The sequence below is a fragment of the Rattus rattus genome, chromosome 11, assembly GCF_011064425.1.
Source record: "Rattus rattus isolate New Zealand chromosome 11, Rrattus_CSIRO_v1, whole genome shotgun sequence".
In the NCBI taxonomy this organism is placed as follows: domain Eukaryota; kingdom Metazoa; phylum Chordata; class Mammalia; order Rodentia; family Muridae; genus Rattus; species Rattus rattus.
In genome coordinates, this window is record NC_046164.1 from 18415497 (window position 1) to 18432296 (window position 16800).

The 16800-nt window shown below is 43.3% G+C and overlaps 1 protein-coding gene across 1 annotated transcript in view; it reads left to right on the plus strand.

The window, feature by feature from the left end:
- Tmem175 (transmembrane protein 175) overlaps positions 1-16800 on the plus strand; it is a 19063-nt gene continuing 2263 nt past the window's right edge. Inside the window, exons 1-10 of the mRNA XM_032916098.1 lie at positions 1-198; positions 10289-10542; positions 10719-10757; positions 11548-11645; positions 13714-13765; positions 14002-14037; positions 14551-14634; positions 14938-15102; positions 16030-16108; positions 16445-16580. Coding sequence (XP_032771989.1) covers positions 10399-10542; positions 10719-10757; positions 11548-11645; positions 13714-13765; positions 14002-14037; positions 14551-14634; positions 14938-15102; positions 16030-16108; positions 16445-16580 — 833 coding nt within the window. The 5' untranslated portion in view covers positions 1-198; positions 10289-10398. The remainder of the gene's footprint in view (positions 199-10288; positions 10543-10718; positions 10758-11547; positions 11646-13713; positions 13766-14001; positions 14038-14550; positions 14635-14937; positions 15103-16029; positions 16109-16444; positions 16581-16800) is intronic.

Sequence of the window (16800 nt, forward strand, 5' to 3'; positions counted from 1 at the left end):
GGCGCAGGCGCAGAGGGCGCGAGCCTACAGACGCCAAGCTCCTAGGAGGCACGGAGTAAGGGCTGTCGCCATCTGACCCTAACCTCGTCCGGTTGCTTCCGCTGGCCGGGTCCAGCCTCGGTGGCTAGAGCGTCGCGGGACGTTGGGCGCGCGCTGCGGACAGCCCCAAAGCCCACCGCTCGCGCCTGACGCCTCAAGGTAAAGCGAGGCCTGAAGCCCACTCTAGTGTCCCCTAATGCCCGGTTTAGGAGAGGAGGGTATCTTGCAGACAAACAGCCAGATACTTATGTTTTGGCCCACACAGGTTTGGGGGAGGATGAACTAGTTGCTAGTATTAAGACTAAAAACCGTAAATTTAAAAGGGGGAAAAAAAAAAGCTTCACAACGTGTGTACAAAAGTCACCTGGCAGTACTGGACCCAGAATCCTGTTGATGTCAAACACTTAGAGCTGACCATTTCAGGTGAGACAAAATCATGGGATTCCCCACCCATCTCTACCTCCGTGATTTCTGAAGCCATATGAAGTTGCTGAGCCTTGGATAAGAGTATGTGGTTTTGGACTAAAAAGTGGATCCTTAAGCCCAAATCACCATCTTAACTGTCCCAGAATTGTATGCTATTAAATATGCCTTTGGGGGACTCACCTGCTCTTCTGAGAGTCAAGTAGAAAAGAAATGAAGGATGATTGTTAGTATACAGTGAGATACGGGGTAGGTGAACAGTAGTTTCCTGAAAGTGGTGAAGTAGAAGCTGTGGATCACACCTGGAGGAATAAAGAGCTGATGAGGTAGAGATGGCAGTAACTGAGGAGATTTGTGGAGGAGAGTGTGGGAGCTAAAAGGGCAGTGTGGTGTTTATGTCTTAGATAGGAGACTTGAGCAAACTAAAGTCAATGGGAGACACTAAAGGCTTCCCGGTACAGTGGAGAGGAGTACTGCTGTCTCTTAGAATAGCACAGTAGGACAGTCAAGTCACAACCAAATATAGGATATTTAGTGTCGGCATAGAAACAGCACCTTTCTGTAAGAGAAGCACTTATGAGAGGCAGAGTGGAGGAAATAGGGCTTGCAGTTGCAAGTAACTATGTTTTTATTGGGATGAAGTTGAAGGGATATTTTTGGTGGCCTGAGATTTCACTATTTAGAAGGAAAATAAACGTGAAAGCAGGAGGAAAAGGTAGGGAACCCAAGGCTTAAGTAGCGTTCAAGAGACCTAAAACAACATCATGAGAAGCCTCATGAATAATTAATTCACTAGAGCGTATAATGAAACTTGATACCACAAACTCTTGCTGGCATGACCTAGGACAAGTGGAAAATTCTAAATCGTGTAATTATAGATCATTTCTATGGCATTGTAGTAGATCCCAATTCAAGACCATCTTAACTGGTGCTACATTTTAGTGTCTCCTGGTGATCTCACCTCATGTATGAACACATACAAATTTAAAACTGAACCTGTGCTCTTACCCCACCAACACATTCTCGTGTCGTAGGTTTCGTAGTAAAAGATACTGCCGAAGAGTAAGTTATTTTATAATGATGAAGGGATGAAGTCATAAAAAGGATGTGTCCATGCTGAAGAGATGGCTTGGTGACTTAGAATACTTGCAGAGTGCTAGGTTTCTGCTCCCAGCATCTACATGGTGGCTCACAACCGTTTACAACTTCAGTCCCAGGGGTTCCAGTGCCCTCTTTAAACCTCTGTAGGATCTCAGCGTGCATGCGGTACACACTGATATGTGTAGGTAGGCAAAAGTCATACACATAAACATTTTTTAATTTGAAACAAAAAAGGATGTATCAACTATAAACATGAGTAATGCTACATTTATAAAGTGTGTTAACTGAGAAGCTAATAGACCCACAAGGAGAGAGAGACAAATTGGAGGTTGAGGTAGTTTTCTTAATAATTGATAAGTATCCAGAAAATCGCAGAGGATATAGAGGACTTGAATAACCTTGTCAGACATCTCGAATTAATGACCATTTATAGAGCAAACCCTATTAATTAGCAGAGTAATTAGTAATTCCTATTAACGAGCAGCATTAATATTAATTAGCAGAATACATATATTTTTCAAGTGTGTAAAGAACATCTACTTATCTAGAACATCTGGGCAATGAAACAAGTATGTTACCCGATCACAACGAATTTAACTAGAAATTAGCAGTATGAAAAATTATCTGAATGGAAAAGGATAATATCCTTTTATGTGTTAAAGAAGAAATCATAAGTAGTTTTATTGTACTAGTTAAAAATGAAAATACAGAATTTCAAAATTATGGGATGCTATTAAGTCATTGTAGGAAATAGACCACATTCAGAAACCTTGGTGTCCGTCTTAAAAAAAAAAAAATAGAGAAAATGAAACCCAAAGTAATTAGAAGGAAGATAAATACCAAAGTGCAGTGAAACAAACAATAAATAATCAATGAATAAGAACTGATTCTCTGAGTCCGTAAAACTTAGAAGTCATTGGCCAAATATGAATAAGAAAAACTAAAATTACTAAGATCACAAATAAGAGAAATGCCTACTGAAAGGATAACCAGAGGCTGTCATGAACATTTTCCCAATGAATTCAACTTAGCTAAGTAAATGAATTCACTGAAAACACAGCATAAGCTTACCCAAGTAAGAAATAGGTAACTTAAGCAATTCTATACCTGTTAAAGCATTCACTTTCTAGATTAAAATCCTGCAAAGATTTCAGACTTACATAGCTCTACTAAGAATTCATTAAACATCTAAGAAAACAATTTTTTAAAGATCTACATGAACTTATACAGAAAATTGAAGTATTTCCCAACTCCTACCTAACTTGGCAAAAACAATACAAGGAAACAACAAACATTTTTCATAAACATACATTCAAAAAAATCCTTTAAAATATGTTTTAGCAAAATAAGTCTGGTAAAGTTAGACCATTCTTAACCCAAAATCCAAAACTTTTAAGTGCCAACAATGGTACTCAGAGTTTTTTACTTTGGGATTGAAAATGTTCAGCCAGTAAAATGCTCATTTCCCCATTTATTTTTTGACATAATGAAATACTATTTCCTGGCATCTTAAATGGAGGATATCCAGGGTGTGTGTGTGTGTGTATAACCCTAACCCTAACTCTAAACCCTAACCTGTACACACACACACACACACACACACACACACATACACACACACATACACACATATATATATACATCCATATATATATATATGGATATATATATATATATATATATATATATATATATATATATATCTCACACCTGGTTGAGGTTATCTGTGGAATACAAAGTTGATTTTGTATTTAAATGTTGACCAATGTAATTTATACTTACTAAAAAGTGAAGAACAAAACAAAATAGCCTGGCATAGTGAGGCACACCTTGAGAAGTGAGAAGCAGAGGCAGGTGGATCTGTGTAAGTTCAAGGACAGCCTGATCTATAGTGAATTTCCAGCCAGGGCTACAGTGGATGACAAAAAGCATTTGACGGAAACCCAGTACCCATTCCTGATTTAAAACAACAGCTCCCATTCTGGGTGGTAGGTAGGCCCATCCTGGAAGTTTTCCCTCCCTGCTTGCTGGTGTGTTTGATGTGCTCTCAGGTGGATGTCTCTGGTTTGTCTCTAGGGCCTAGTACATAGCAGGTGTAGCCTAGAAACAAGCTTTGGACACTGTCTCATGTGAGATTCATAATTTAGAAATCCTGAATTCTGTCTTTTAAAATCACCATCCCTCAACTCCATGTCCCAGTATTTTCAGTCTTGGTGTTTTTTTCCCTCCTTTATTTTATGTGTCTTAAAAACTATATATGACAGCTGGGCAGTGGTGGTGGTAACACCTTTAATCCCAGCACTCGGTAAACAGAGGCAAGTGGATTCTGAGTTTACAGCCAGTCTGGTCTACAGCGTGAGTTCCAAGACAGCCAGGACTACACAGAGAAATCCTGTCTTGAAAAGCCAACCAACAAACAAAACTATCTATGAGTTGAACGTGATGTCAAACAACTTTAATCCTAGTACTTCCAGCAGCAAAGACTGGATTTCCGAGTTAAAGTCCACCATAATCAACAGAGCAAGTTCTAGGAAAGCCAGGGCTACACAGAGAAACCCTGTCTTTAAAAAAAAAAAAAATAACCAAAACAAAACCCTGATATATGATGAAGATAAGATATAGCTGCTGGCTATCTGAACATGTGAATTCTAGGTGCGAGGCTGGTGTACGTTTTCTCTTCTAATAATATTTATGTATATATGCACTCCATTGTGTCCGGTTCCCTTGGAGGTCACAAGAGCATGTTGGGTCCTCTGAAACAGGAGTCAACAGAGGGTTGGTACCTTCCATGTGGCTGCTAGGAATCGAACCTAGATCCTCTACAAGAGCACCAAGTGCTTTTAACTGCTGAGCCAACTCTTCAGTCCCAGTTGTGTTCTTAGTACTACGGTTAAGTACACATGTAAAAAAATTATTTTAAAGACTACTTGAGGGGTTGGGGATTTAGCTCAGTGGTAGAGCGCTTGCCTAGGAAGCGCAAGGCCTTGGGTTCGGTCCTCAGCTCCGGAAAAAACAAAAAAACAAAAAACAAAAGACTACTTGTTTAAATTTGAACCCTTACCTCTACCCTTAGTGATAGGATCATAAGCATGAGTTCAAGCACACACATGTACAAACAGCACAAAAAGTGTGTATGTTGTGAGCACATACGTGTGTGTATGTGTGTGTGTGTGTGTGTGTGTGTGTACACACTACATTTTGTCTGATGTTTGTTCACTTCCTCTTGACTATTCTGAATACTGTTTCTGTAAACATTGGTGTATAAATACTTTAAAAGTCTCAGCTTTTCTGCTTTCTGTTCTTTTGAATATTTAGAAGTGAGATTGCTTGGCCCTGTAATAATCCTGCTTTTTATTTGTTTTTTGAGCAATTGCCATACTATTTTTCACAGTGACTGCATCCTTTGATATCCCCCCAACAGTGCACAAGGGTCCAGTTTGCCAACATCCCTGTCGGCACTACTCATTTTTATCTTTATTACAGCCATCCTAGTAGGGTATGGTCTCATCATGGTCTTTGCTTTGGTTTTCACTAAGACAATGTAATGATGTTCAGTCTCTCTCTCTCTCTCTCTTTTTTTTTTTTTAAAGATCTTATTTATTTTATTTATATGAGTATACTATAGGTATCTTCATACATACCAGAAGAGGGCATCAGATCCCATTACAGATGGTTGTGAGCCACCATGTGGTTGCTGGGATTTGAACTCAGGACCTCTGGAAGAGCAGTCAGTGCTCTTAACCACTGAGCCATCTCTCCAGCTGTTCAATCTCTCTTAATGTGATTATTAACCAGTCACTGCATTGTTAGGAAAATGTATGCATTCTTTGTCCATTTTTCGAATTCTGCTAGTTGTTTTTATATTTTTATATCAAACCTGTAGTTTTATTCAGGTTTTATTTTAACAATGTGTCCGAGAGAGCCCGTAGGAAAGGGTGAAGCCCCTGGGAGCAGGGTCCTACCAGATACCTGAGGAAGGAGCATGTCCCTTCCCTGTTCTTCCTACCACCCTAAAGGGATTTGGAAAGAGAGAAGAGGCCTGGTCCTGGGTCTGTATAAGTGGTGTGTGGTAGTTTTAATAGGATGGCTCCCATGGACTCATGTGTTTGAATGCTTGGCCCGTAGGAAGTGGCACTATTAGGAGGTGTGGCCTTTTTGGAGTAGGTGTCACCTTGTTGAAGGAGTGTCTCACTGTGTGGGCCCACTTTGAGGTTGTATATGCTCAGTGTGGTATACACTTTCCTACTGCCTGCAGATCAAGATGTAGAACTCTCAGCTCCATCTCTAATTCCGTGTTTGCCTGGATCCTGCCATACTTCCCACCATATGATAATGGACTAAACCTTTGAAAATGTGAGCTAGCCCCAGTTAAATGTTTTCCTTTATAAGAGTTGCCTTGGTTATGGCGTCTCATAGTAAAGAATCCTAAGACATGGTGCTTGCGGGGAAAGGGTTATAAAAAAAACGGGACCAGACCAGAGCTAAATAGGAGAAAGTGAACAAGGACCATTTGCTAGAATCCATAAGTTTCTGATTCGAAATTGATTTTAAAAGAAGAGGGAGAGGAACCAAATTACAAGTAGCACCCCCTCCCCTCCCCTACCAGAGTTATAAGGAAAGAGGCAAGAAGCTTCACCAAGGCTGTGGCCCTCACTCCTGGCCAGGGTAGCTAGTTAAGGGCAGGTCTCCTTGACAGTTTGAAGGGATGAGAAGACGAGTCCAGCCAGAGAAAACCAGGATGGGGAAGGAACTTCTGTGGGCTCTGCTGCCCCCACTGCCGCCCTACTCTGCTGTGGCTGTGATTGCAACAGTTGCCTTATCTGTCATGGCAGACTTAGGATCTCTTCTCCACTGTAGTTATACTGCTCAGTCTCTTTGCCAAGGTGTACCTCAGGCAGACAAAGGTCCTCTCCTACCTTCACAGTGTCATGGTGCAAGTAAAGGTACCTATCCTGGATGCCAATCAGCTAGTCCTTGTGATGTTGGTGACATCCATGTTATGAGTTTGCAGGCTGATACTTACATATTCCCAGTAAAAATGTCAGTGCCAAATCAAATGATGATGGTACACACCTTTAATCCCAGCGCTTGGGACACAAGGCAGAGGCAGGTGGATCTCTTGAGTTCGAGGCCAGTCTAGTCTACAGAGTGAGTTCTAAGACAGTTGGAGTTACACAGAGAAACCATGTCTCGAATAGCAAAACAACAGCAAAAATTGCCAGCCAGCTGGACCTTAGCATGACCAGGTTGCCAGTCTTTGAAGTAGACATTTTGGCGATTTTATGTGGCTGGTTTTAGAGTACCACAAAGCCATTTCTACGTACTGCTAGACACTGTATTAGGAAGTGACTGAGGTTCCTGTATCTTTTGTTTCAAAGTCCACATCATCTTCCATTTAAGAGGCTCAATTCTAACTAAGTAGAGTTGAAATATGTGATTTGGGACTCTGGATGGACATCTGATTTACATGAAGCCTGGAGGATGAGCTCCGGAGTATGGAGGTCTGTCTGCCTCATGGAGAACTAACACGTGTCTGAGGCTGGGCAACACCAACACATACCTGTACACATGCCTGCAGTGGGCCCTAGCATCGCTTCCACACCAACCTGTCTAGTTTTTCACTATTGGTTTAAAAGGCTTATTTATATTTTTACTTGCCAGACTCTAATCAGATAAGACTTGCAAATAATTCCTCACATTTTGTGGATTATCTTTTATTAATCTAATCCTTTTGAATCACAGCAGGTATTAATGTTGATGAAGCTCAACTTTAGTATTTGTATTTGGTTTTTTGTTTGTTTGTTTGTTTGTTTTTTTAAAGATAAGGTCTCTCTACATAGCCTGGGCTGTCCTGGAACTCACCATGTAGACCAACCTGACCTCAAACTCAAAGAAATCTGCCTGCTTCCTGCCTCCCAAGTACAAAAGGTGTAGCTACTGTGCCCTTCTTGTTGCTTATGCTTTTTAAGTGGTTTCTTTAGAAATCTTGGGTTGTAGCAATCTTCCCAAAACTTGCTTCTAAAAATTTTATCATCGTAGCTGTTAAGTCTTTATTCTGTCTGCATTCATTCTGTTGAGGTTCTTTGGCTTGTGGCCATTCAGTTCTCCTGTACTGTTTGTTAAAGGACCATTCTTTTCCCTAAGTAGTTTCTACTCCCTTGTCAAGAATCAAAAATCAGCTAACCATAGATGTTTTATTTCTGAATTCCATTATCTCTGTGCCAGCACTAGAAAAACATGAATCTTTTTCTGCCTGTCAGTGGATCAGCCAATAGAGGTCACAGTGCAACTATGACAGCAATAAGAGGAAGCGTGTTGTAACATTCTCAGGAACATGGTGAGTCTCAGGTAGAGGAAGCCATATTAAAAAGGTTGCTCAGTTTGTGCCTTCATGTATCAGACATTCTGGAATTGTCAAAGCAGCAGTAGTAGCAGAAACACTGCATCTGCCAAGTGCTAAGGTCGAGGTATGGAAAGTTTAGAAGGGCTAGCTGAGGGTATTGTTGTTTTGCCTGAATGTATGTCGGTGCGCTATATAGTGCCCACAGAGGCCAAAAGAGAGCATCAGAACTCCTGGTACCAGAGTTAGAAATGTTTGGGAACTGCTGTGTCAGTGCTGGGATTTGAACCTTGGTCCTCTTAAAGAGCAGCTAGTGCTTTCAACCACTGAGCTATCTCTCCAGTCCTTCAGTGTGTATAGTTGTGGTAACATAACTGTGTGCCTTCCTCAGCAGTCCAAGAGAATTGCACAGTAGAGAGATGGGTTTGAGTATATGCTAAAGCAGTGTTTTCCAACCTGGGGGTTGTGGCCCCTGGGGATTAAATGGTCCTTTCACAGGGCAAAATTACAATTATGGGGCAGCAATGAAAATAATTTTATGGTTGGAAATCACTAACATGAGGAACTGTATTAAAGGCTTGTAGCATTAGGAATGTTGAGAACCAGTGATCTAAAGCGTGAACCTTAAGTGAAAATAAACCAGAAATACAACAAAAGCCATGTTGCTGCCCATGTCTGCCCTTTCCATCCAGGCACCACATGCTTATTCAGGAGCTAATAAATCTGTTCTTGGCTTTTTGTTTGTTTGTCATACATATTTTCATTGTCATAAACAAGGAAGATGTCATAGAACTTACCTTTTTGCAATTGCTTTTTTCTTCTCAGCATTGTGTTTTAATATTATCTTTCCGGATTCACGTGTCTTTACAACATTAATGGCTTAATAGTCATTTGTTTCTACTTTTTTGTTGTACAGACCTTGCCTCAGAGCCCTGTTGTGTCCCCTTGGATTCAGCTGCTGTCCTGTAAGGGCATTCATTACACATCTAGAGTTGTTGCTAATTGCCAGTTCAAATATGGCCCCTGTTGCTCTCTCCTATGTCCCAGTGTCCTTTTCATATCGGGGCCAGCTCTTGACTGAGGAGTTTTACCATTCTAATTGGTACCTCATTGTTTTCAGTTGTGTTTCTTTGATTACTAATAAAATTGATTTTTCTTTCTTTTGCAAGTGCTGGGATTAGAACCCAGGTGTAAGATAGGCTGCCTTCCACTGAGCTTTACTCAACCTAAATGCCTTATTTATATTTGCAACTCCTTTTTTCCTGTCTGGAAATTGCTAGTTTTCTTCTTTTATCCTTTCGTTTTTATCGTCTTGTTGAAAGCTTGTGCTTGATTACTAGGACAGCATGCATCATTATCCCTTGCCTCTGATTGTGTGGTACCTCATGTTATGTTAGCACATCCTCTTCAGAGCAAACCCAGTCATGCTGTATGTTACCCTTGTTTCATTACTAAGGGGCTTGTGCTTGTGACCACACTTTCTAAAACTTCACCCTCCAAGTATGCTGGCTTCTACTTTCTCATCCTCCCAGGGACTACCACTGCCTTCTACTCCTGACTATCCACCTTACAACTGCATTTCCTCTAACTCTGTTAAGGACTCCATAGTCTCAACTCCTTCACAGCCTCCTTCCTCACCTCTGCTGCCTGATGGTGTCTATCCCATGTCTCAGTAAATATGCCCAGAGCAGGGTATATTTATATTGATTTGGGCCTCCTGGATCCAAGGATTAACTTTCCTCTTATAGTCTCAGGACCTGCTTCCCAGGAACACTTCTGTATCCTGCTTGGGCAGACATACTCCACCTCACCCCTGGTCACAGCTTCAGCCTTCTGACAATCCTTGCTACAGTCTGATCACAACTGGGCACTTAGAAAAATACTTGCTAGTGCCTCACTTCTTCCATATCCTGTGGCTGCTGACTGGTTCCCTGTGTTTTTACCATTGGGTCCAGTGTGGAATGCAGATGGATTCTATAGCTTTATTTTAGCCCTTTGCTCCTGGGGCACAAATATCTCTCCTTGTAGGGAATCCCAGATGGCATTTCACTTGTCTACCCAGCGTTGTTTCTGAAAAACTTAAAAAACCGTCCCAGACTCTGACCTGAGGCAGTTTTGGCCTTCAGGGACATTCTCGTTAGCCGAGAGTTGTGCAACTCAAGGTAACTCGAGCTGACAAAGCAGCTTTTAGGGGAGACTTAGGGTCAGATTTCAGGTACCATGCTATCTACCCTGTACCATCAGAGCTTTCTCACTGAGACAGAGAATGTATTGTCCCAACCACAGAGCTCACTGACCAGTCTGATGCTGATACTCTTAGCCTGTAACTGGAAATCTGGAAAGGCTCCTTTGTGAAGTGTCTCTCTTTTTGTCTCCTATACCTAGCACTTGTCTCTGCATCGAAATGGCTGAAGTCTACAGGGTTGAAACATCCCTCTGATATGCTCAGAGCTACACTTCTTCCCAGGCTGCTGTGACAACTTGGTGACTCCACCATGTCCAGGCTCCAGATCCAGGAGCAGGCAGTGGATTCCGAGGGAGACTCATCCCTATACAGGAGAGATGAGGAGGGGACACAGAGCTCCCACCGCATGCTGGGCTTCAGTGATGCATTACTATCCATCATCGCCACTGTCATGGTCAGTGTGGGGCCCACCTCAAACCTACCACTCCTTTCTGTGGCAGCCTCAGATGCCCAAACCTTTCATGCAGGTGGAGCCTGCCCAGCAGTGGTCAAGAGCCAACATACCTACTGCCTCTGAAGATCCCCAGCCCAAGAAGTATTTCTTGGTTATTTTTGTCTTTGTTCCTTTAGATCCTGCCTGTGACCCACACAGAGATCTCACCAGAACAGGTAATAGGAACAGTCTGGTTTGTACAGTGGGCCAGTAAGAAGACCTGACCTGGACTTGGGGAGCCAATCCCAAGGCAGGGAATTTATTGAGTGGGAAGAACATCTGTGCTTCTTCCTAGAAGGATATGTATTCAGAGCAGGAGGGCAGGGCTCAAGCACAGGTTCTGGCAAAAGGAGGTTTGATTTCTAGCTAGGTAGACAGGCACTGATATCCTCCACTGAGAGGAAAAGGAACCATGCCCACCCCAGATGTCTACCAAGTCATCCTATGTGGGTAACAAAGAGCTTTTCTAAAAGAATTTTCATTTATATCTGACTTTATGGGCTTTTTTTTTTTTTTCATGGGAGTCATCAACATACAGCTCTTTAGTGAAATAACTGAGGCTTGGACAGCACTGAGGTGCCTTGGTTTCATTCCATGTGATTAGCATCACCGTACAAGACTCATGAATACTGTGCATCCTGAAGGAGGCAGGCTGCAGCTCTATCCAGCCAGGCCACAGTAGGGGGGCCTGACTCCAGCCATACCTGTAAGCTGATGTAAATCTTTGGGGAGGTCCTAGAACTGCTGGGGTTTTTCTTGTAAAGTATGTTCACAATACTGCTGTAGTGTGGGGTAAGTGTGGTAGAAGTGAGGTAGACTCAGAGCAGACATAGGCTGTGTTGTGCACTTTGAGACTGGGGACCTTCCTAAATGCCTCACTATGCCATAGGGTAAGTCTTGCCATTGAAATGACCACTGTTGGATCACGTGTTACTTTGTTCTAATAGCAGTGTTCTTTTCATACAGCAGTTTGACAAAAGTATACAGAAACTTCTAGCAACTAGGATTGCTGTCTACCTCATGACATTTCTAATCGTAACTGTGGCCTGGGCAGCACATACCAGGTAGGGAATTAACCCAGGGTCCTCATTGTCATGATTTACTCAGGGTGGACAAAAGACATGGACTGTTACAGTACTGCAGAGTTGTATTGTTCTTGGTATCTGTGGGCCGCTCGATTCACATGTTGTGTCCCAGGGAAGCTACCTCTTCCCACCCTGGCCTCTGGTTCTCACTCTGAGGCTTATACTCGGAACAGTACAGCATGGTCAAGATTGCTCCAAAGAAGACTTGGCTCTACAGCACCACCCTCTCCCTTTTCCTGTCTGTTAGGAGAGGCAGAAGACCCACTGAAGACCAGAATAGAATATGGCAGAGAAGAGAGAGAATACAAACTTAATGGCTATGTCTCAGACCAACCATAAACCCTTCCCTATATGGAAGCTGAGCCTATAGATTACATTCTGATGTCTGAGTTTTGTCCTAGGGAAGAATAAGGCTCCTTAGGATTCCAGATCACAGGGCTCCATAGCTGCATGAGCCCCTGACCAGTGAATGCCAGACAGACAGAGGGACAGGAGGCTTCTATAGGAAGAGCTGGGCATGTGGGTGTTACATACCTGGCTGCAGACTAGCATGTTCAAAGAAAATATTCTTCAGAGAATGCTCAAGGTGCAGAAGAACTTGCAGATCCTAGTAAACATTTCATGACTTCTCTGTCTCTCTGTCTGCTCCCCCCCCTCCACCGTGTGTTTAGGGAGGGGAAGAAACATCTATGTAGTAGGCCAGATTGACCTTGAACTCAGAAATCCTGCCTCTGCTGCCTGAATGCTGGGATTAAAGGCCTGTGTTCTGCTCACTGCTATTTAAAAGTGCAGCATGTATTTCATGTTACACACTTGTTTTCAGCAAGATGATGGTGATAGGTGTTTCAAAAACTGGGCAGGCTTATCTTTTTGGTTTCCCTGTAACTTTAGCCAACCTTCCCTATACTGGCTTCATGGTTCTTTCACCAGGACCACACCACTGAGGAGCATATCAACAGTCAGGTTTTGAGACTCAGGGGCCTGTGAGGAACTTCATAGATCTGTTCTGTGTCTCGCTTTGAGTGCTCTCTTATACACATAAGCTTAGAAACAGCAGGTAGCCTGCTGCCTCTAGGGTTGAAGCCCCTTTGGTTCGGCTTATTAAGGAAGACTTCAGCCCAAATGAGCTCATGTCACTGCTACTAACTAGAGGTGACTTCCTAGAGTGGAGATGGCAGTTCAGCTGAGTCCAGTCCAAAAAGAAGGCCACGTGCTTGGTGTTAGATGGGTGACATCTGAGTCACGGTCCAGCACTGTTGGGGACAGCCCTGTTGTAGGCCCCGGCATGATAGGCTTTAGTTTCCTTGGCAGCCTTTGCTCATGGAGCAAGGATAGTGCTTCACTTTGTTTTCTATTTATATTGTAGTGTCTCCATATGAAACTATTTCTGCTAGATAACAAATTCTAAAAAGTGCAATATATGAGATCTTTGGGCAAAGAATGAGAAAAGAGCACTTCCTTTCTTCAAACTGGACTTCAGACATAATGTCTAGAAAACAATGTATTACATGATGGAGATGTAGCCTCACATCCCCAGAGACTTATTCCCAGGACAGGAGACACAGTCACACTTGCTAGTCCTGCCTTTAGCAGGAACTCCCTGGACAGTTAAAACTTCCATAGCTCAAGGCTTTCTGTGAGAAATCTGTCCATAAGAGCTACCGGTCATACAGTTGGTTTCTTAAGATTGTTTTTGCCAGGTGATGGGAAGAATGTGTGGGAAAGGTATGTGCTTCCCACATAAAACTTCCACAGAGTAGGTAGTATTTACATTTCTACAAATCACATTTACTCTGTGCATGTGTGGGTAACCTGTAGAACTTAGTTTTTCCCCCATTCACGTGGGTCTAAGCATTAAACTCCAGTCCCCAGGCTCCATAGCACCTGAGCCTACTAAATCCCATCAGTCCCATACACTAAATGGTGCGGTCAAAAGTGACATCTTCAATGATATTAACTAGAAAATACTGTGGGAGGTGTGTTTTAATTTTAATATTATGGCGCCATATTTGAATGATGGCCTATCCTTTCTTTCTCCTAACTTTAGATTGTTCCAGGTTGTTGGAAAAATAGATGATACACTTGCCTTGCTCAACCTGGTGAGTTAGTGTTGTTTTGAAAAATGAGCTTAGTTATCAGTTAGTCCTCCAGAGAAGGTATGGGTTCCCACAGCCTGGATTTTGTCCATTCCTAGGAGCTCCTCAGATAGCTCATGGGATCTATGTGTCCAGGACAGGGAGGGGTACAGGCTTTTTGGGTCTAGCCCTAAAACTCCATAGATACACTTCTGCCTTCCTGGAGTGACTGTGACCTCCCTCCTTTCCCTTCATTGCAGGCCTGTATGATGACCATCACCCTTCTGCCCTACACAGTGAGTAACAGCCATCAGCCTGCACCCCTCACTGAGCACATCTGTGTGACTGCCCTCAGCCCTGGACTACAAACTACAGAGGAGAGAGTTCAAGGGAACTATTAGTTGGGGCTGAGTAGAAGAGAGAGCTTAGGGCTGCTGGAGGCAAAGGCCATGAGTGTGGGAGGCCCTTTGCTCCTACCTGCTCTGTAACCCCTATTAGCATATCAACAAGCATTTAAAATTCTAATATAGCCCATTGTTGGCCCCAGTACACAGGGCTATAATGCAGAGAATTCAGATCTAAGGGATTTTACATAAAATTAATGACACAAGCTTTAAAGTTCAGAATCAGTGGGTGGAATTGCTCTGTTGGAGGATTGAATATTCCTAGCCCCAGCCCCACACCAGTGCCCCTACAGTAGGACAGGTTTCTGCTCAGTGCCCAGTACAGAGAGGGGGAAGCTCATTGTATACTATCTCAGAACCTGACTCTGATAATCCTTTGGGGGTTTGTGGTGATTCTTTTGACAGTTTTCGCTAATGGTAACATTCCCTGATGTGCCCCTGGGCATCTTCCTGTTCTGCATGTGTGTGATTGCCATTGGATCTGTGCAGGTAGGAACACAGGGTATGTATATGTGTTTGCCATGAGGTGTGCAGGCCAAGTGCCAGTATCCTGATTTATACCTCAGGTAGTCCAGGTCTTCACCCAGGGCCTTGCAGTTGTAGAATAGAATGAGTTTCAACCCCCTTCTCCTCCCCAGACTCTCGGAACATCCCAGGGTAGGAGGCTATCTAGGAGGGACACTCTTGCTCCTGACCTCTAGAAATGTGTATGTTAGTTCAAGGGTTAACTGGCTGTGGCACCACCTGTTGATGGTGCCCTATCGCCTCTTTTGTTTGTGTGTTTGACCACAGGCAATGATCGTGGGCTATGCCTTCCACTTCCCACACCTGCTGAATCCACAGATCCAGTGCTCTACACATAGGGCCCTGTCCCGGCGGCACATTCTGCACCTAGTCCTCCGTGGCCCAGCACTCTGTTTTGTTGCAGCTGTCTTTTCCCTCTTCTTCTTCCCCTTGGTGAGTGCTAGAATCTCAGAAGTCTTATCCCAGGTGAAAGAACCTAGCTAGCAGAAGAAAGAACAGGCTGTGGGAGCTGGCTTGAGCAGAGTCAGCTTAAATACTGTGAAAGTACACTGAGTCTTAAATCAAAGCACCCTAGGAATAATGGAAAATAACAAATGCTGATCATTTTAAACATTTGGTAACAGGCTGGTGAGATGGTCAGTTGGTATAGGTACTTGCCACCAAACCTAATGACCTGAGTTTGCTCTCTGGAACATACATGGTAAAAGGAGAGAACTGATTCTTAAAAGTTGCCCTCTGACCATCACATGTGCACTGTAGTATATGAGCACCCTCACACATGCACAAAAACAAAAATTATATGTAATTAAAAATAAATACATAAAAATTAATGTTTGGTAAGCATTTCAAGAACATTTCGGGTTTTAAACAGACCAATGAAGGCCTGTGACTGCTACAAATGCCATACTTAAAGCCCTATCAGGATATCTACTTCTTTCGAGGAAATAACATAGCTGAGTGGGTGGGACCCAGGGAACAGAGACTTTATAAACTGAAACGGTGCAGAACGCTGAATGGGAAACTTCTAGCCAAGCAGACTTTGACTAGGGTGGCACAGGTGAAGGGTCGTCTCTTCCCGTACATTTCTTAGTTGGAATGCTTACCTTTTGTTAAGCTGTTACTATTCATTATGTATTCATTAGGAAAGCACACGACTGGTATGTATTTGTCCCTATAACACTTTATCCTTTTGGGATTGTGCCTTTACATACACCTCATTTCCATAAAAGACAGTTCTTTGGTTTTTTCCTTTGTGACTCCAGTTGCCCCTCTGCCTGGGGCTGAAGAAGAGTAGGACCAGATTTCAGGTGTAAGCAGTCTCCATCCTCAAACGCCCTGACCTGTTATTTCTTTCTGCAGTCATACCTGCTGATGGTGACTGTCATCTTCCTCCCTCACATCAGCAAGGCTACCACCTGGTGCAAAGACAAGTTTATGGGTAGGTAACCATGCACATTACAACAGTAAGCATGTTGGAAGGTTCTGCCAGATTGCAGGCTACTCCCAAGGATCACTGAGTGGGAACAAGGCATCAGTGTGTGATAGCTTAGGGCGGGCCGTCCTTGGCTCAGCCCATATCTGGTGTTTGCTGGTCCCTGGCTACTTCTTGCCCTTATGGGAAACATCTAGCCAAGCAGACTTTGACCAGTGATCTCTGTATCACTTCCCCTCTTGGCCTGTATGTTCCTGGCCCCTTGGAAAAGAGGCCAATGGTAGCCACAATGGTCTGATAGTCCCTCAGCTAGGCTAGTTTCTTCTCCTGGTATATCCACAGGCCACAGGGAGTCTCCAGCTCACAATGTAGAGCCCTTCAGTATTGACCTGCATGCGCCCCTCAGCAAAGAACGGGTGGAAGCTTTCAGTGACGGTGTCTATGCCATTGTGGCCACACTCCTCATCCTGGACATCTGGTGAGGACCCCAACTTGCTGCTTTGGCCCATCTTCCAGGTGGTAATATGTCTGAGAATGTCTTGTTCTTAGAAACTCCAGAAAGGTTTTATCAGTATCAGCCTCCCTTAGGTGGTTACCTTGTGCTCTCTATCCCAGAAATACGCAGGCGGCTCCCTCAGCCTTATCCCCCACCTCCATACCTGGTAGGACTGGCTCTTCTATGTGGCCTAGCTCTAGTA